At 31.6% G+C, this 20,470-nt stretch overlaps 1 protein-coding gene across 4 annotated transcripts; it reads left to right on the top strand.

The window, feature by feature from the left end:
• The first annotated feature begins 9,821 nt into the window (after nt 1–9,821).
• On the top strand, nt 9,822–19,402 carry LOC142628004 (protein MEI2-like 4). Of its 4 annotated transcripts, none has more exons than XM_075801924.1 (15): nt 9,822–10,355; nt 10,737–10,943; nt 11,099–11,144; nt 13,614–13,898; nt 14,074–14,507; nt 14,609–14,767; nt 14,984–15,100; nt 15,188–15,336; nt 15,685–15,782; nt 15,864–16,274; nt 16,848–17,496; nt 17,921–18,005; nt 18,137–18,205; nt 18,281–18,460; nt 18,658–19,402. In XM_075801924.1, exons 2-15 carry the CDS (start codon nt 10,872–10,874, stop codon nt 18,811–18,813), a joined length of 2,910 nt encoding a protein of 969 aa, XP_075658039.1. In that variant the 5' UTR covers nt 9,822–10,355; nt 10,737–10,871; the 3' UTR covers nt 18,814–19,402. The 4 variants fall into 4 exon arrangements, with proteins under 4 accessions (XP_075658039.1, XP_075658041.1, XP_075658040.1 ...); XM_075801926.1 differs by having other exon boundaries at nt 9,881–10,355; nt 10,854–10,943; XM_075801925.1 differs by having other exon boundaries at nt 10,219–10,355; nt 10,857–10,943.
• Nucleotides 19,403–20,470: the final 1,068 nt, after the last annotated feature.

Below are 20,470 nucleotides of genomic sequence, written 5' to 3'. Positions count from 1 at the left end.
GCTAAATAATGATTTTCATAAATAAAATAAAAAAGGACAAAATATAGTGTATGTATATATATTGCATCAAATGGATGTCATTTTTTCCCTTGCGTAATGTGACACACTATAAGTATATTAAAATTATTAATTAACATAGTTTCCTTTAAGTGAAAATTCAATTACTAAAAGTTTCTAAAAATTTGAAAAAAATTATATTGTTTATTATATATTAGTTTAATACAATACAATTTTTTTTGGGTCATGTAAAGCTTTATAAGTACTTATTACAAGCGAAAATCTATTCGTGAAGTTTTGAGTAATTTAAAAAAAGAAAAAAAAAAGAAGAAGCTATGTGTAATAAAACTCACCTACCAAAAATTTAAAATAAATTGAAAGAGTTTTAACCATTTAATTTAATTTAAATTATTTTATTACTTTATTATAAATGTAGGTTTCGATAAGGACTTACATAATGTACTTTTACCAATTACCACATAACTTTTTAAAGTCTTCTCAAAAAAAAAAAAACATAACTTTTTAAAAATGATTCTTTAAGTTTTACAATACATTCTAAAGTTCAATAATTTTAATCAGTTATTATATTATTTTCTTTAGCTTACATGTAGCTTTATATTATTATTTTTTAAAATTATCAAATTACCAGCAATGCTATTATGCTAAATTGCTAATACTAAAGCGATATAAGGTGGGGGAGGAGGGTTTTGCTGTTGGAAATTTAAATAACTTGTACTTACTAATTAAAACCAGCATTGGCATGTTTAAAAAATTAAAAGGGGGGGGGGGGGGGGGTAAATGCAAAACAAAAAAGACACAATTTGAAAGCAGTGACTGTGTGAGCTTCATCTTCATCTACTAAAAACTAGGTGGAAACTAAATTATTGGAAAAACATATCCAAATCAAATTAATTTATGTTGATAAAAAACGGATAAATCAAAACTTACTTGTGAATATCTTTTTGTGACATTAATGTGAAACAAAGAACAAGTTTTTCAAAAGGTGGGGTTGTCTAGGTCACAACAAATTTTGACCAATTTCCCACATTTTCTGAATGTGTAACAAATTTGAGATTTATGAATCAATTGATTATAAATGATTCAAAGTTCAAGGAATGGTTTGAGTATATTAATCACAAAGTATATATATATAAACATTTGAAGATTTTGGAAATAAAGAGATTTCAATAAAAAAAAAATTTAGATAAATTTAGTTTTTGTTAATTTATGTGAAAAAACTAGAATATAGTTTTTAAAAAAATCAAAGTATAAATATGTTTTTAAAAAAAATTGAATTTGGTAAGAATTGGGTGTAAAACTCATCTAATAAAATATTGTCACAACAAATTTTTACTTAAAACTCAATACATCTTACAATAACACCATATCAGTCTTTTACTCAAAACCTAAAATATAATGTTTATTTAGATGTTATCATATGTGATCAGATGTATTTATATTTTAGTAATGTAATGATGTAGCATGTCCTTATTGGATGGTGTAAACCTTTTGATTTACACCAAGTCCTTATAAAATTTAGTCTCTTTAAAAAAAATGTTGTTAAGTATGTATACTTAAAAAAAATCTTAAAGATATATCCTTACATATTTGAACATTTACCGTAATTAGGATTATGAAACCCTAAACCACACTTTTATATATATTGATTTTTACAGTGTATTGTTTTTTATATGAAAGTCTAAGGTTAGTTATATTCATTTAAAGAGAATAACAACCTTATTAGTGATAAGTTGTATACATCAATTATTTAAATTAATTGGACATTTGTAAAATCATAATGCACAATTCTAATAATTGTTTTAAACATAAAGAGAAAACAAAGGGTTTTAATCCATACACTTTATAACTTGTAATTTAAATGAAGATGTTTAGTTTTTGTATCATTGTTTATTTTTGTACTTATATAGTACTTAAATTATTTTTTTAATTAAAAATAGATTTAAAAAATCGAGTATTTTCCCAATAGTGGAATTTTTTTTTTCAAATTTAATAATAAATATACTGTTTTGTAATACACATATTGGGTTATAATTAAAGTACTTGATTTATATTTTAAAATTATTTTATTGGACTATTTTATATTACTATACAAAGTATAAAAATATAATATATATGAAGAAAAAATATTTAATATTTAACCTTCATATTTATATCTAGCCTTCTATATTTTTTTACAACCTTTAAAAAAGGAAATTCATTAAAAAGACCGTTTTTAATAGATTTTATTTATTAATATAGTGTGCATGTTTATCATTTATGTAGAAAGTAGAGTTTTAGTAGTAGAGCTTTAATTGATAATCATTCTAATGTTTGAAAAATTAAAATGACTAATATTATAAAAATTTTGGATTTAATTGCTCCCAACAAGTGAGAATAAGCATGTTCAAAGCCCAAACCATTGGGTCACGCATATTTTGTTCGTAAGTAATGAGAAATTAATATATATATATATATACACACACATATACACACAATTTTAAGTATCAAACTTATTAAAAAATTAAATGACATGTTACAGTTTGATCTTGGTTGAACCTCGGTCCAATTTCAAAAACCTTAAACCTCACAATTTTCAAGTTATTTGAAGTAGGGGTGTTAATTTGGGTTAGTGTATCGGGTACGTGTCATGTCGAAGTAGGAGTTCGACTAAATGGTTCAACCCGAATCCAACCCATTTAATAATCATGTCATGATCTTTCAACCTTAACTCGATTTGTTAATAAGGTGGGTTGACCTGACCCAACTTACTTGACACGCTTAGTAAATGGGTTGTGTTGGGTTGACGCGAATATAACACAACCCATTTCAACTTATTTAATATTAAATATAATATCCATTTAGAAATAAGTTTTTTTTTTTTTTTACATCCCAAAAGTAGTGCATACACTTCAAGTCTCCAACCTATTTCAATTTTCAATTATATCCCTTGTAAGTTTTTGTAATTACTCACTTTTCTTTTTAAGTTTACAAAGGTTAGGTCATTTTGTAGTTTTACTCTGGTTATGTAAAGTATTATAAACCCGGTTTAAAACACTAATATTATTATTTTCGTGTGTGTTCTAATAAATATTACTATTTACTCAAAAAAAAAGTAGAGATTTTTATCCCACATTGGTTGTGTGTGTTTAGTGTTCGCTGTTTATAACCTCAGTTTACAACTACAAAGGTTAGGTCATTCTATAGTTGTACTTTGATTATGTAATGTATTATAAACCTGGTTTAAAACACTAATATTATTATTTTCGTATGTGTTCTAATAAGTATTATTGTTTACTAAAAAAAAGTAAGGATGTTTATCCCACATTAGTTGTGTGTGTTTAGTGTCCGTTGTTTATAACTGTAAAGGTTAGACAATTTTGTAGTTGTACTCTGGTTATGTAATGTATTATAAACCCGGTTTAAAACACTAATATTACAATTTTCGTGTGTGTTCTAATAAGTATTATTATTTACTAAAAAAAAAGTATGGATGTTTATCCTACATTTGTTATGTGTTTAATATTACTATTTTCATGTGTGTTCTAATAAGTATTATTGTTTATTCAAAAAAAAAAGTAAGGATGTTTATCCCACATTAGTTGTGTGTATTCGCTGTTTATAACCCCGGTTTACAACTACAAAGGTTAGGTCCTTTTGTAATTATACTCTAGTTATATAATGTATTATAAACTCGGTTTAAAATACTAATATTACTATTTTCGTATGTATTCTAATAAGTATTTTTGTTTACTAAAAAAAAAAAAGTTTAGATATAAAAGTTATTTAACAAATCTAAAATAAAATGAATATTATTTGTTATATGAGTTAAACGAGTTATGTTAACTGTGTCATTTCGAGTTGACACGAATAAATTGGTGTGTCAAACGTATCTATTGCGGGTTATTCGGGTTGACACATTTCTTATCATGTCGCATTCGGGTCGACTATGACCCAAACCTTAATCCGCAAAAACCATGCTGTGTTCGCGGATTGGGTCAACATTGACACTCCTAATTTGAACGGTGTAAGTTTTAAAATCATGCTTAAAACTCTTTTTTATATATTCTTTTTATAAAAAAATTCCAATCATGGAAAGTAATAAGACCTTAACGTAAGATAAACATTCCGAAACATTTACATCTCAGATCACGAGTTGAAGGTGTAAATCAAGGTCTTGACAAGGTGGCAATTTATTTAAAAGCCCTAACGACATTTTACCTCATGAATCCATCTAAACCAAAATCCGTATGACATTATGAACGCATGAATTCGTGTCTTGTGGCACCATGATTCCTTCCCAAGATCATGCTAAATTTATTTTAGAGAATGATTCTCAAGATGCCAATGTTTCTATGGCCACCTTAACAAACTCACATTTTTGGACATTTGAAAGGATAAAATACCTCTCAAAATTTCTCATTAAAAAAAAAAAATATATATATATATATATATATATATATATATATATATCCCCCAAGTTAGGAGAATTTGGAGGGGTAGGTATTCCATTTATATTATTAAAAAAAAATTAATTATCAATTTTTATACATATTAATTTCTTTGAATTGTCAAATTGGCCTTCCTTTTCTCCTCCCCACTTGTGCCTAGCATTCTTTGAAATCCATTATTTTAATAGGTTTTACAGTAACACAACCATACGTTACCAAACTCTATACAAGAAATAGCAAGATGAAATCCAAAACTTGTTCATCATCGAGAAGGTATGGTTCCCAATTTTTTCGAATATCCCCAAAAGGGACAAATGAGAAGGTGAAACGTAAAGGCTAAAGGGTTTGGTTTGGGTCTAGGTGGGTTGGCTTGTACATGTTAGCTAGGTTGTTTGGTAAAAACTTTTAGTTGCAATTTTTTCTTTTTGATAAAGTTTAGCTATAAAATTGGTTGTAGTCTAAGGCTACAACTTTACTCAATAAAATAATTATTACTATATATTTTGGAAATATAACTGTTGAATTGCATGTTATTTACACTTTTAATACAAGTCAAATTTTACGTCAATTAGATATTATATACTATATGATCTATAAGCTTATATTTTATGCATAATTTTAAACTACGAAAACTAATAATTTATACAATTTATTGATAACATAATTATTTATCTTTAATTTTCTATAAATTTTGTAAACATGTAGAATATAAGAAGAAGATGTAATTAAATGATGAAATTCTCAAAACTCATTTCCAATAAAAAGTTATTGAGTAAGATTGTAACTTTAGGTTACAATCAATTTTGTAACTAAACTTTGTCTTTTTTTTTTTAATCATCATATATTTTTTTAGGCAAAGTTTATGCTTTAATAAACTCTATTTTAAAAAGCTGGATCGAAGTTGCATAAATTCAATATTTGGACATGTCCTATGCCGAATTCACACATCGAATCTGGATCGGCATCAATCTGGGGTTCTCTTCTGGATGCTTGAAGAACATAATGAGGGCATTTATGTCATTTTATTTTTGGTCGAGGCATTTAAATAAGTGCCGAAATGAAATGATCATCCAAATATTTTTAAAAATAATGTCTTGGTTGTAGTAATTAGGACCACGCGTCAATGAGAACCGAGAGTTTCACGTATTCTAAGGTTATCCTTTTTCTATTTATCTAAAATGGCCACTCATCCACTATGATTGTTTCCCCCTGATCAGGTAAGGCAATTGCCCATTGCAAATCCGTACAGATAATAGCCAGTACCACGCAGTTTTTGACGCGTGTCCAATAAAAATCTGAATTTCTTTTTTTACAACCACCAACTCTAAAATGTCATTGCTCGTACCACAAGATTATTTCCCATCAATAAAAAATATTTTCCTTTTAGAAAGCTGAGCTCGAAATTGGTTATAAGTTATTCATCTGACTAATAATTAAAAAGGTTATGCTAATGATTGCTTTTAGGGTATTAGTTAATAATTTATTTTATAAAAATTTTGACACTATTTTTATGGGAAATAAAAAAAATTGTCAAAATATTAATTGATTTTTTTTCTTTTCCCATAAAAACTTTCTTTAAATGGATTATTAACTAATGCACTAAGGGCATTTATTAGTATTTCCCATAATTAAATAAGAGATCTAGGATTCAATACTATCATTATGAGCTAACGCCATAAATTATAAATCTTTCTAAAAAAAAAAAAATCTTATCAAACCATTTATTTATATTGAGCGACTTGCTTCTATTCTCATTAGGATTAGGTATAGATAGGAAATCTATAAATCAACAAAAGCAAACCAAATTCTTATAGTTCGGAGCCCAACTCCAACTACTTCTTCGTAAGTGAGGTGACGTACTTATTTTGGTTTGAACATGAGATCGACCTTTTTTGGTTGACGTAGCCACGACTTTGGTCGTAGTCAGTTTAAATACATAAACCCCTAGTAATAACCAGTAATAAAAGGTAGGATAATAGGTTCTCGTACTGTGACCTACACCCCTAGCCTCCTACCTTATAGCCCACTCTCAAGAAATTTTCAAAATTTCCACGATCTTTTCTACTTGGATAGAACTCAATTCACCAGATAGATTATAAAACTTAAAAAAAAAAAAAAAATCTTATCAAGCCATTTATTTATAATATATAAAAAAATTCATACAACTCTTAAAATATATTATGTGACTAAACTCATACGTACATGGATGTAGAATTAGCTTAACATATTTTAGGACCCTTTTTTATTTTTTGAGAATAATATATTTTGGGACGTAATGCAACAACTTTAAGCGAAAATTTTTATTTATATTTAAATATTATTTGAATAACACTTATATATATATATATATATATATATATATATATATATATATATATATATATATATATATATATATATATATATATATTGCATTTTGAGATGCAAAATTACTACTAATTTAGGATTTTGTGTTCAAGTTTGCTAACAATTCTTTTTCAACTAGTATAGTCACTTGACTTTTTTTTTTTTTTGGTTATCTTAGATAATATTTTATCAATTTTTACAGACACTGTACAATTGTGTCATGTATATTAATAATATTTTGTAAGCAATAAATGAAATATGAATTAGAAAAATAATCTAGTTTTTTTTATATATATAATTTAGTACGCTAATCTGAGTATTTTGTAAAAATTTTAGAATAAAAGTAAATATAAACCATTAATACAAGAATAAATATCATGTTTGGGATGGTCACTGTCTCTCTTGACAATGTTGGATTTTCAGGTATTGAACATTAGATTTTAATAAGAATTTTATGAAAAACTAATAGGGAAAATTACCACCTTAAATTATACCATAAATTACACTTTGCACCATAAACTTTCATAATGCATTATTAGCACCATAAACTATAATCCATGTTACACTTTACACTTCATTGTCAATTATACTGTTATCTTGGATGACATCACTTGAAAAGACTCAATTGCCCCTATTCTCAATCCCTTAAAAACAAATGAGAAATTACACTTTATCACATTAAACTTTGGTTTTCCATCCAATATAATGGCAGGGTGCAAAGTATAATATGAATTATCGTATAAAAATGCTAACCGTGCATTCTGAAACTTTATATTGCAAAGTGTAATTTAGAATATAGTTTAGGATGATAAAGTATAATTACCTCCAAAAGTATTAATTCTAATTCTAATTTTGATAGAGAGAAAAATGAAGAGTTTATTTAACTCCCACGTGTTTGGGAGATTACAAATTTTTTATACTCTTAAATTGCCATAAATAGTGTAATGCTTCTTACTAATATATATATATATATATTTTTAAATATAATTTCAATTTATAATGTCCACTCCATGATATTTTTTTAAAACGTATTTTTTATTTATTATGTAAAACAGATAGACGGAGAATTGTATTGGCCAATATAGAAGTTTAAGGACTTTATTTATTTATTTTTGGATAGGTTAGGGGCTTACTTTTTATTATTATTATTATTATTATTATATTTTTTGCTAATATAAGTAGGTCTAATATAGTCTATTGTATAAAGGATCGAGTTATTCTTATATGGATGGTCTTTTTAATTGTCACGTGACGTATTAAAGGAAGAGAGCTCCAAACCTTTTGGAGTTCAACTTTTTCCGCTAAAAATTTAACAAAATATTGTCACTTTGGGTCAATAAGCTAGTGGGTTCAATGAAGTTGAAGGGTGTTTCAATAATAAAAAAAAATAAATGCTAAAGGTTAAACTGTATAAATAAAGCTTACAAACTGATTTGATAATGGATGTGATTGGTGGGTTTCAACCATTTCATAAAATGAATATTTGAATTGCTTTTTCTGCTCCTACTGGTTCAGTTGGTCCAGGTTTAATAACTATGGTTTTTATTTATTTATTTATATTTTATGATTAACAGTTTGTTACTGACTTTCATTGATGAGCAAAAAAATAATTTTATTAACCAGTAACAACTAACCATCTATGATTTGTAGTGAAAGTATTGTAAAAATGTTACGTACATAATACTTTTCATAAGTTTAATGTAGTGAACTTGTAGTACCTATAACATTTCTAAGAAACCTATCAACCCTCCAGTTACATCTACAAATACAATATTATTGGTTTGTAGGATTTTTAGACTTATTTTTATATATAATAAACAAGCGTTTGGTTAACAAATAACCTTTGGGTATTTATTAATGGATCATTTTAAGAAAATTTTAGTATTATTTTTATGCAAAATATAAAAAGCTATAAAAAAATATAGTTATTTTTTTATTTTCCTATAAAACGTTTATAAAAATATTTCATATATGTCTACAAAATGAGAAGTTGTTATTTATTTTAATTTAAACCTACCATAGAAATTACTTTTTTTTCCTACTAATAAAGTTTTGTAAAAATATTGTAGACAATTAACAAGATTGTTTCAACTTTCCAAACAGTAGTACCATTGTACCAAACTCTAAGCTATTTTTTTACAAAGACGTATGCGGCTATTTGTTTTTATTTTTTATATAAATTTTTTTTTGAGAATTTAATTCAGAAGTTGATTAAGAAATTTTTATGATATTATCTTCCAATTTTGCCTCTAAACTTAGTGCATAAGTTTAAAATAAGAGAAATACTATGTCCACAATATTTTCACAACACTTTTATAACAAATCATAGGTGGCAAATTGTTATTAGTTCTAATTTAAATTTACTATTAAATTACTTTTTTACCATTAATAACTACCCGTAACAACTTACCACTTGTAATTCGGTATGAAAATATTATAAAAATATTATCTGACAATTAACAAGAATGTTTCGACTTTCGAAACAATAGTACCAAACTCCTATGCTATTTTTTTTTGTTATTGGTTCTAATTTAAATATAACATTAAAATTATTTTTTTATCGTTAATAATAATTTGTAACAACCTACAAATTTTAATTTATTATGAAAATGTTGTAAAAATAACTGTGTCCAATTAGCAAGAATGTTTCGTCAATCGAAACAGTGGTATCAAACTCCTGAACTATTTTTACGTCCAAGTTAGAAATACGTCATTACCTAAACCACCTTTACCAGTTACCTAAACCGTTTCAATAACTCAATCATGATATCAAAAAGGGGCAATTCCGTCATTTCAAAAACAACTAAACCAACCAACCAAACCGGCTCGACGGTGCCAGCGTGGCAGGAGACAGAGAGATTTTATATCATAAAAAAAGAAAGAAAAAGAAAAAAGAAAAGACTTTCCCGTTGCCTTTACGGCTTTACCGAGACCACAAAACGGACTCACATAACGCCGTTAAATCACAGACTTGACGGTGACCACCACACCCCACTCGTGTTTGTAGGAGCTGAGTCCAAACATTTTCAATTTTTTTTTTTCTTTTTCTTTAATCTCCGTTTACTCACAGCCCAAACAGGTCCAAACTCTCTCTCTCTCATCTTTTGTTTTTTTCTTCTTTACCTCTCTGGCGAGCTCTCGGAATCTCGCCGGAGAACCGCTCTGCGTCGCCGGAAACTGGCGGAGCTGTGAAATGTGAAGGAGAGAGAAAATTCAGAGAAACATGATGGTATGATATAACAATTGAAAGAAAAAAAAATTCAGAAGGACGGAAGAGAGAGAGGTTAACGTGCAATGCAGGGAAAAAAGGCATCAAAGAGTTTGGAAGATCTTGCACGGCACAGATTCCAAGACTAGATAGAAGAGTAGATGATGATCCTTTCTTTCCTATTTCAAATCTCCTTGCCTTAAGCCGTAATTTATTCCATCTCTCTCTCTCTCTCTCTCTTCCTTCATATACACCAATTTTGCTCTCCAAAATCCAAAAACCTCTTCAATGTGTCAATTTTTGATGCGTCCTCGTTTCTGATCCTTTTGTTTAATCGGAAAGTTCAACTTGTAGAGGTAAGAAACTGTGCCATCGGTTTGCTCAATTTTCAGTTTTTTGTTTAAATTTTTTTTTTGGTTTTGGTTTGGTAATTTCGCGCGTGTTATCTTTTAACTGAGTTTTAATTCTTTGCTGATCTTCCTGAAAATTGCTCGTGGATTTGCAATTATTAACATGTGCAAGATTTTAAAAAATATAATTTAATGCTTTTTATTAGTTTCTCTTTCTATTTTTGTCATAATTTTGATGCGTTTATATCCAAGATCTTAAGCTGATCCAAGTAGTAGATTTTGGTTTTTAATAATTCTTCTTCTATACGTGTGCTACTGCCTGCTGCTATAACTATTGGATTGTTTTACTGTATCTTAATTTGCTGAACCAGTACAATTACCATGCAGAATTTCTATTTTCTTTTGTTGGAGGGAAAACTTTTGAGTTATATATAGAGGTATGCATTTGGTTCTCGCTACCGGAAATGGAAGTTTGAAGGGAATTTTTTTGATTTTACTTTTTAGCAGTCCTAGGGTTTCGACATGCCATTTGAGATAATGGACTTACCAGGTTTGTCCTCATCGTCCTACTTCTCTGAAAGTCTTCCCAACGAGGTATTGAGCTTTCCATTGCTTGTTTATGTTACAATTCAGTGTATCTTCTGTTATTAGAGTTCTTGGCTTAATACATTTTTAAATACTATCGTTATAATGCGTTGAGTTCGTTTTCCCAATTGTCCTTATTTCTTTTTGTTATTATGTTTTGGCAGAGACAAGTCGGTTTTTGGAATTCAAATAACGTGTCTGATGGCCTCGGTGAGTACCATTAATGTAGAAAGTGTTACCGTTTTTTGTCCATAAACAGAATGCATATGCATTTTCAGCAGTTTTGTGTGTCGTCTTGTCGTTGATGGTACAGCTTTTCCATTTGGATTGTTGTTGGATTTAGCAGGTACTGTTATTATTAATGTAACCGTCAGAATGTTTGTGAACTTTAGAGACTTCAAATTGCAATTAGGATATATCCTGATAGATGTTACATAGTTACTCAAAATTGTGTCTCATCCTTTATATTTAACAAATCAAGGGCCCTTGACTGTTTCTGTATAGTCTCTTGTGGCATTGATGTTGTAACAGGAGCATAAGATCGAGACAAGTCATAAGTAACACGTAAAACTGGGAAATTGGAATTATCTCAAATCTGTAGAAAACATGTTAATGACCTGTTTAATGGTTACTATATTAACAAAGGTGCCATACTGTAGATATTAATTAATAGATTTATATGTGAAATTTATAGCCTGATAGTAATTTTTCAATAATTTCAGAAGCAAGATTTTGAAAGTTCACAAATATGACTTTTCAACTTTTGGAGGCATATACTTCACAATTTAATGCATGAATTGGTGGGGTGGGTTAAGGGAAGTGAAGGAAGCACGACTAGTTTGTATTTTGAAGTGCGTTTCCCTAAAATTTGTAGCTAGTGTTGCTTTTCTTGTTCAAGTATAAGAATTATTAGCATGCTTTTGATATCTTGGGTTGGGACTAAATGTAAATTGGCGTGGAATTTGTAGTTTTGAATGGGCCTTTTTCTGCTTTTCTGGACTTACTTGAGAATTTGGTTGTTTGGAAAACCTTATTTGGCCAAGGCATGGGATGTATTCCCTTGCAGGATTTTATCTGTAAAATCTTAGCCAATTTAGTACACCTTTCGTGTATTTTCTTTTCCTTGTTAATTATTTTTTTTTTTTATAAATCATTAAAAAAATGCTTTTCACAATTTATTCCAGTTAGAAGATGGTTTTAGGCGTATGTCAATATGAATAGATGTGGAGTCCAAATTCAATATCACTGAAAATTTTGAAAGATTGAATAATAGAGATAATTGAAAATTTAAATTATGAGTAGACTTGATAAAAGTACACGTGCTACCCAAGAGTAGCATATTCCAACTTTAATAGAAGTGGAAGTGGTGATTATCTCAGGGCATTCATTTCTTGAAAAATAATAATCATTTTTGTTGATGCATGACTCAATGTGTTGGAGCCAGATGGGAGATATTATTTACTTCATCTTGCAGGAAGTCTACGTAAACATAGAGAGTAAAGGTGTGTTCTAATTTGGGGTTTTGGTTCTTTTCTCTGCGGCATCAATTGATAACCTAGCTTCACAGTTTTAACCTCACTTTTCACTTCTTTTATGGAAGTTCAGCGACACTTTAAAATAGAGAATTAGTTGCAATTCAGTTCTTACATTTGAGGAGAATCTCTTACATTTGAGGAGAATAACGAATTGTCAACACAAAAAAATGTGGTTCTATATGACTTCAAGGGTCAGAACAATGCCAATATCCTCTCTTCATAACCCAAACTGTTCAGTAGACCAACTCATGTGCAAGCTCAACTAGAACTGAATTCATGGTTCTATCTCTCTTCTAGTTATGAAGTTTTTTCCATAGCAGAAAATTGTGTTTCTGTACAATTATTGATTAAGGGAATTATCTGAATTTTATGTCAGTTCAACACTTTCAATATTTGATTTTTGTAAAGATCCTTTAGGTTAACAACTAAATCCAAATCCAATGAATGAATTTCTATTCTTAGGTCAAACTAGAAGTTAGGTAGGTTCTTTCTCTTTTAGGATTCTAATTTGATCAAGCTCAATATATATAATTGACTGAAGATTGAACAATTATGACGTTATATTATTTCCCCACAGATAAAACTAAGTATTAATATCCTTTTTATAGATCGCTTATTCAGGATTTCAAACTTAAAATAACAATTTGAATTTATGTAATTATTATTTTTACATTCTGTCACATCCTGATTACTCAGCTTATGTTTTAGTGTAACTGGATTGGAACTTGGGTCTTGCTAGTTCTGCAATGAACTCACTCTGTCTATGGCCTTATGCAATTCCAATTATTGAGGCCGTTCACTCTTCAGATTCTAATTGCTAGGTGATAATGGGGATTGTGCTAGAGTTCCTGACTGCGTAGTGCGTACTTGTCTACATTTAGAATGCTTGAACTCATTTTTGCCTTGATGCGTTGCTGTTCTGAAGAGAAAAATGTATTTATTTCCATTGGAGCAGCATTTATTAATTTCAAATATAGAAAAATAATTTAAAAATTAATGTGTGGCTTTCCTATTTGAATTACATTATTTCAGGGTAGCAAATGAAATACCTTCTCCTTGACATCCATGCAATTATTCCCTTTTATTTCATAAGATGACCTTTGCATTTAGTTATGAATAAAACTTGATCTAATGTGATGAACAGTGAGTGGTAATTCAGTTGCTTCATCACCAATGGAGAAGCTTATACCAGTGGAAAGTCAGACAATGAAGTCCCAACATCCCGAGTCTTTCCTAATACAAGATCAGCGGATAAATTTTAAATTAAATAGGCATGCTGTGGGATCAGGCAGAGCATCCAGTCATTCCTTGACTTTGAACACACAGCCAGCATCTTATTCTGAAGAAGGCAACAAAATTGATATGATGGGTGCTCAGTACGAGAGTAGTCTCTTCTCAAGTTCACTGTCAGATTTATTTAGTAGGAAGTGTAAGTCTTCTTTGCTTCACTGCTTCTAGGTTTGCACATGGCTATTTGCTGGTACCAGCTTATATGCCTGAACTTTAAACACACAACTAACGTCAATGAATTCTAGATTTGGTTTCTAGTCTGTACTTTTACTGAGTCTATACACTTTAGTTTGATATGAATTTTCTTAATGCAGTGAGATTATCATCAAATAATACCCTATATGGTCATTCTATTGGTACTGTTGCCTCCCACTATGAGGAGGAGGAACCTTTTGAGTCCCTTGAAGAAATTGAGGCCCAAACCATTGGAAACCTCCTCCCTGATGATGATGACTTGCTTTCTGGAGTGACTGATGGGCTTGACTGTATTGTTCAACCCAGTGGAGGGGATGATGTGGAGGACTTAGACTTTTTTAGTAGTGTTGGGGGAATGGATTTGGGAGATGATGGTTCATCTGCTGGACAAAATAATTCGGAATTTCCTGGAGTAGTTTCTAATGGTCAGCCAGGGGAATCAAATGGTTCAATAGCTAATGAACACCCATCTGGTGAACACCCTTCCAGGACATTGTTTGTCAGAAATATAAATAGCAACGTCGAAGACTCTGAGTTGAGGGCCCTTTTTGAGGTGTCTTTTCCTCTCTTTTTTTGTTGGTGTTTTAGTTTGTGCCTCATGTGTATTTGCACTTGGGCATTGTTCTTAATAGAATGTTGAATTTTGATGTGCAGCACTATGGAAATATCCGTACTCTCTATACAGCTTGCAAGCATCGTGGTTTTGTTATGATCTCCTATTATGATATTAGATCAGCCCGAAATGCAATGAAAGCTCTCCAGAACAAACCACTAAGGCGTAGGAAGCTTGACATACATTACTCAATTCCGAAGGTGAGCTTCTGCATTTTCATCCTTTATGCATGGTGCTACTTTCAGTAATTTATCATCTTCTTAGCATTATGTATGAGAATCTGCTGCAGGATCATTGTTATATTGCAACTGCACTGACCTCTGTAATGGTAATTTGGTAGTTCAGTCCATGTTCTATATATTTGGGCATATTCATTTTCGCTTGACTTCTTGCCTTTTGGGGTTATCTTCTGTCAGGACAACCCTTCAGAAAAAGATATTAATCAGGGTACACTTGTGGTGTTTAACCTTGATTCCTCTGTTTCAAATGATGAACTCCGTCAGATTTTTGGTGTCTATGGAGAGATCAAGGAGGTAAGCTTGTTGTCAGCTATTATAGTTGACTTAACAAAAGAATGATGGAGTTGTAATGCATGGTTGGTTCTTGTTCATGTATTGCAGATTCGTGAAACTCCACACAGAAGTCATCACAAATTTATTGAATTTTATGATGTTAGAGCTGCAGAGGCTGCTCTTCGTGCATTAAACAGAAGTGATATTGCTGGGAAGCAGATCAAGCTTGAGCCAAGCTGTCCAGGGGGATCAAGACGGTAATATTGTCCAAGCACAATAAAATCTGCTGTTACTGTTTGCATATTCTTTCTATCCCCTCTCCCTCCTCTTTATCTCTTGTTGGAATGAAGGTCAAGTAGGTGAAGGCAAAAATATGATACTTGTTCTCATTTGGTGGACAAAAAATTTGAGTAACCACTTACTGTAATCATAAGGTTACAGGATGTAAGCATTGGTGTTTGTGTTTATAATTAATTCATGCTTCTTACTTAACCATGTTGTTAAAATTTGAGAGACTTACCTATTATTTGTACTGAAATGGCATTTGCGTGGTTCATTGCTTTGGATCCATTACTAACTTTCCTCCTTTTTGTTTGTGGCTGCAGTTTGATGCAACAAATCCCACCAGAGTTGGAGCATGATGATGGTGGTCCTTATCTGCAACAAAATAGCCCTCCTATTGACTTGGCCATTGGCTTCTCTGGTATAGTAATTTGCAATTTTGTTCTTTAACTATTAGTTCAGAGAAAAACAAAATTTTGTTCTCACAAAGACGTGTTAACAGGCTCAATTCTGCATGGGGCAATTACGTCTGGTAGCATGGATCATGGAACTGTTTTGGGGGCACGCTCTGCAATACAAGCTCCATCCATGGAAACTGCATTGCACCATGCGATCTCTTCTAGCGTTCCTAACAGCTTACCCTCTCTGGTGAAACTTGAATCATTTAGCAATCAGATTGGCCTTGCTGAGTCTGGACGTTCACCGGGACAACTGAAATTTGATATTCGAGGAACTCCAACTTTCCATCCTCATTCACTTCCAGAGTATCATGATGGCTTAACTAATAGTGTTCAGTTGAATTCTCCGGGCACTGTGAATCCAAACATCAATCCCAGTCCACCTGAAAGATTTGATAACAGGCAGTTGCGAAGAGTAAGCTCAAATGGGCACCCAGTTGAACTCAACGAACCTGGTAAAAGCAATGGATCACTAGGTTCATCTCTTTAATGGTTTTCATTATATATTTGTAAAGTTTCCTAATAGCTCAATGCTAACCTAACCCTATCTGAACTTTTCCTATTAAGTTGAAAAGAAAAAAGAGTCATTAAAAGAAATAACTAAAACCAGAAATAGCAGAGGTCGACTTGACTTTGACAACTGGGTTTGTCAAAATGGCTTACCTTTTCTTTATTTTTTTAGTTCAGATATATCTGAATGGTCTAGAATAGAATTGATTGGCTGGGTAAGTCTTAGTTGTACCCTTTGTTCTACATTCAAGCAGGTGCCGCATATGATATCCAATGAGGTTCCAGCGCTAGGGAATGCCAAGTAACTTGTCACAATGAATGTAGTAGAGTTGGGAGTGGTGATCTGAGACACTAACACTTGCTTCAGATTCTAATGAACCTTACACTATATATATATTGGTTATTAAGACTTACACTGTGGTTGAACTGTTTTTTAGTTAGAAGGAATATGATGCCTAATTAGTTTGGTTTATTTCTTGGTTATCAATATGTTGGTTTAACCGGTTTTCCTCTCTCAGTTTTTGGATCTGCTGGTAATGGGAGCTGTCCTCTTTCTGGACATCAATATACGTGGAATAGCTCCTATCACCATCGGCCTCCTGGCATGATGTGGCCAAACTCACCATCATTTGTCAATGGAATTTGTGGAACCCATCCTGCACCAAGATTGCATGGACCTCCTAGACCATCTAATATGTTGAATTCAGTTTTACCCATAAATAACCACCATGTGGGATCAGCACCGGCAGTTAATCCTTCTCTCTGGGATAGGCGACATGCCTATGCAGGAGAATCCCCCAAGGCTAATGGATTTCATCCTGGTTCCCTTGAGAACATGAGAATGTCTAATAATTCACTGCATGGGATGGAATTTGTTTCTCATGGCATCTTTCCTCATGTTGGTGGAAACTGTATGGACCTGCATATTCCCCCAAAAAATATAGGACTCCAATCCCATCATCAGAGGTGCATGATCTTTTCTGGTGGAGGTCAAATGATTCCAATGATGAATTCCTTTGATTCTCCAATTGAACGATCTCGCAGCCGTAGAAATGAAGGCGGTTCTAGTCAGGCTGAGAACAAGAAACAGTATGAACTTGATATTGACCGCATAATGCGTGGAGAAGACAACCGAACAACACTTATGATAAAGAACATCCCTAACAAGTAAGAGGCTTCTCAAGTCAATCTTAAGATCATATTTGTAATAGCTGGATCTTTCTTCTTTCCAGTAATAATTACTTTTTTAACATCATTTGATTTGGTATTTAACTGGTATGCGTTAGGTGCATAAAGGTCTCGTTTACCATTTGACAAATAGCTCACTTCATGACCTCTAATTGATGTAGTATTTAAGGCCATAAAATTAAATCAAGCTAGGTAGAGGAAATCTTGTGCTATGCACTCAAGCATTACAAGTGATAGGAATTGGACTCCAGATTTTTTAACTGTAGCCGTTTTAGAAATTTCCTGTAACTCATATTTTCCAATCTTGCTGCAAATAGAAGGAATAGTCTCATTTGTTTACATGTTTCCCTGCATTCCTTTTTGGTTCATTTTAGTTCTGGGATTGATTTGTTTATAATTGTAGGTATACATCAAAGATGCTTTTGGCTGCAATAGATGAACGCCATCGAGGAACTTACGATTTCATCTATCTACCAATTGATTTTAAGGTAAATACAAGCTTCTTTACAAATGCCCTCTAATTTTTTCGATAAAGATTTGTATGGGAAGAACAAGACTTGCTGAGTAATTCTATGTGGAATTATTATGGGTATATTTATCCCCTGGACATTTCTTGCAGAACAAATGCAATGTGGGGTATGCATTCATCAATATGACTGATCCTAGCTTGATCGTTCCATTCTATCAGGTTTGTTATATATAAGCCTTAAGTTGAAGGTAAAATACAAAGACTAAAGCTAAAAGAAAGTTCTGATTTCTGCAGGCATTCAATGGGAAGAAATGGGAGAAGTTTAATAGTGAAAAGGTGGCATCACTGGCATATGCTCGTATACAAGGCAAGTCTGCTCTCATTGCACATTTCCAAAACTCAAGCTTGATGAATGAGGATAAGCGATGCCGACCAATTCTCTTCAATACTGACGGCCCCAATGCTGGTGATCAGGTATGAAAATTGCAACATGCTCTTCAGAGTACTTAGCGACTTAAAGATGATCAAAACCTAGACAACCAGCCAAATTCTTGGTGGACTTTTTAATTTCTATATATTATTTTATTTATTATCATTCTTGTGGAGAGAGAGAGAGAAAGAGTACAGTGCACACAGAAAGAGATCTCATGCTGACCTTTTCTAATTTGCAGGTGCCTTTCCCAATGGGGGTTAATGTTCGTACCAGACCTGGAAAAGCTCGGACCAACACCCATGAGGACAGCCATCAAGGAAGTCCACCAAAATTGGGAAATGGGGAGGATTATACTGGAGATGCATCTTCAGGTTCTTCAAAGGAGTTAGACTAAGAAAGCCACGCATTTTTTGTGGGCACTAACCTTACATTACTGAGTAATCTAAATCATATCCAACCAAAATCCTGGTTACATATACTAGGGGTGTCTGATGAGGGAAAAAAAAAGCATCTTTCGCTTTTGATAAGCCCTAAAAAGAATTTAGAGGAGGAATGCTTGACCAAAGCAAAATATCTTTTCAGTTTTCTTTTGCTGTTCTTACCAATTTTTGATATTGTTAGAAAAAGGAGCATCTGGTGGAGCTTCAAAATTTTGGATGGCCTTGAGAATATTATGATAAAATGACATATATATATATATATATATATATATATATATATATATATATATATATATATGTATGTATGTATAGTTTCTGAGCAATGAAAAGGGGAGATCCTTCATTGCGTTTTGAGGAGGCTTCTCTGCTACACCTTTTCCTTTCATTTATTTTCTTATTTTTTTCCCCATCCCCCCGATTTTGTTGTTTTTTGATTGACGAACTTGAAGCCCATCTGTAATTGTTGAGGTACAAAAGTCAACTTTTGTTGTGAAATTTTTTGAAGTGGGATGAACCAATTATGTATCGTTTTTGCTTTTAGAGATATATTGGTCCCTTTAAATCATTGTTGTACCTTGTCACCTGCAGATACTCTTAAATGACTCAAAATGGGATACCTAGTTCATTCGTTTTATGATTTATGGTATCCTATAATGATTTGTTTGTATACAGTTAGAGGTGGCTGCAACTGCAATTTGCCGGATTACTCTCTTTTCTCAGTGGGGAGAGATCAACGGTTGAAGGAGTATTTTGTTATCCCACTTTTCTAGTATGTTGTCACAGCATTGCAAATTTGAAATTCCTTGGTCCCCTCACCTAAATAGATATAGATGTGAAGTCGACCTTGGTACCATCATATTATGCTGTCACTATCAGGAACTGCAAATGTGTTGTGTGCAAGGCAGTTCCAAATAAAGTTAACATTGGTGTTAGGATAAGGAATTAGGCCGAAGAGTATTCCTTTTAAAAAGGCAGAGAAATGGACCGTGGCCATTCATGCGCCACTGCTACCTTTGCGTTCTGGACGGTCGAAAACAGATCAACTCGTGCACAATCCCGGAAGATCTTGCTATTAGGTTGTTCTCTAAAATCTTACGGGTAGGATTGGGGGTCTGTCAACATTGCCGAGTGCAAGGGGAATAATTTTACGTTGGGGGGAAAAAATCTTTTAGTGCCCATACCTCATTCACTAGACCATAGGTAGTTCCAAAATTTAGATATTCAAGCCTTTTGATGGGGATACATACATACATATATATATATATATATATATATATATATATATATATATATATATATATATATATATTCTATATTCTTGTGTGCCTCTATGAAGCTATGATTGCAAAGTTGATCCTAGTGATTTTTTTAACCTAAAACAAGATCCCCTCCCATTGAACCTAGCTAAAAATCACAAACCTTATCTTATAAAGTTCGATGAATACCATTATTTACTTTACGTTAGTTTAAAAAAAAAAAAAACCTTGGAAACTTTTGTTCTGCATTTACGAATCTATGATCACGAACCAAATGAGCATTCTAAAATTTTCTAAATTTAATGTTCTTGTGATATTTAGAACTAGTCACTCAAGCATCAATATTTCCTGATTG

This window comes from Castanea sativa, chromosome 3, assembly GCF_040712315.1.
Source record: "Castanea sativa cultivar Marrone di Chiusa Pesio chromosome 3, ASM4071231v1".
Lineage (NCBI taxonomy): Eukaryota > Viridiplantae > Streptophyta > Magnoliopsida > Fagales > Fagaceae > Castanea > Castanea sativa.
This window is presented reverse-complemented; position numbering and strand designations above follow the sequence as displayed.

What these genes read in the sequence shown, in the direction of transcription:
- LOC142628004 (XM_075801924.1), top strand. Translation starts at nt 10,872, where the DNA reads ATGCCATTTGAGATAATGGACTTACCAGGTTTGTCCTCATCGTCCTAC. An exon ending in AGTTGAACTCAACGAACCTG is followed by an intron (nt 16,275 to 16,847) that starts GTAAAAGCAATG and finishes TTCCTCTCTCAG; the next exon opens with TTTTTGGATCTGCTGGTAAT. An exon ending in GCCCCAATGCTGGTGATCAG is followed by an intron (nt 18,461 to 18,657) that starts GTATGAAAATTG and finishes TCTAATTTGCAG; the next exon opens with GTGCCTTTCCCAATGGGGGT.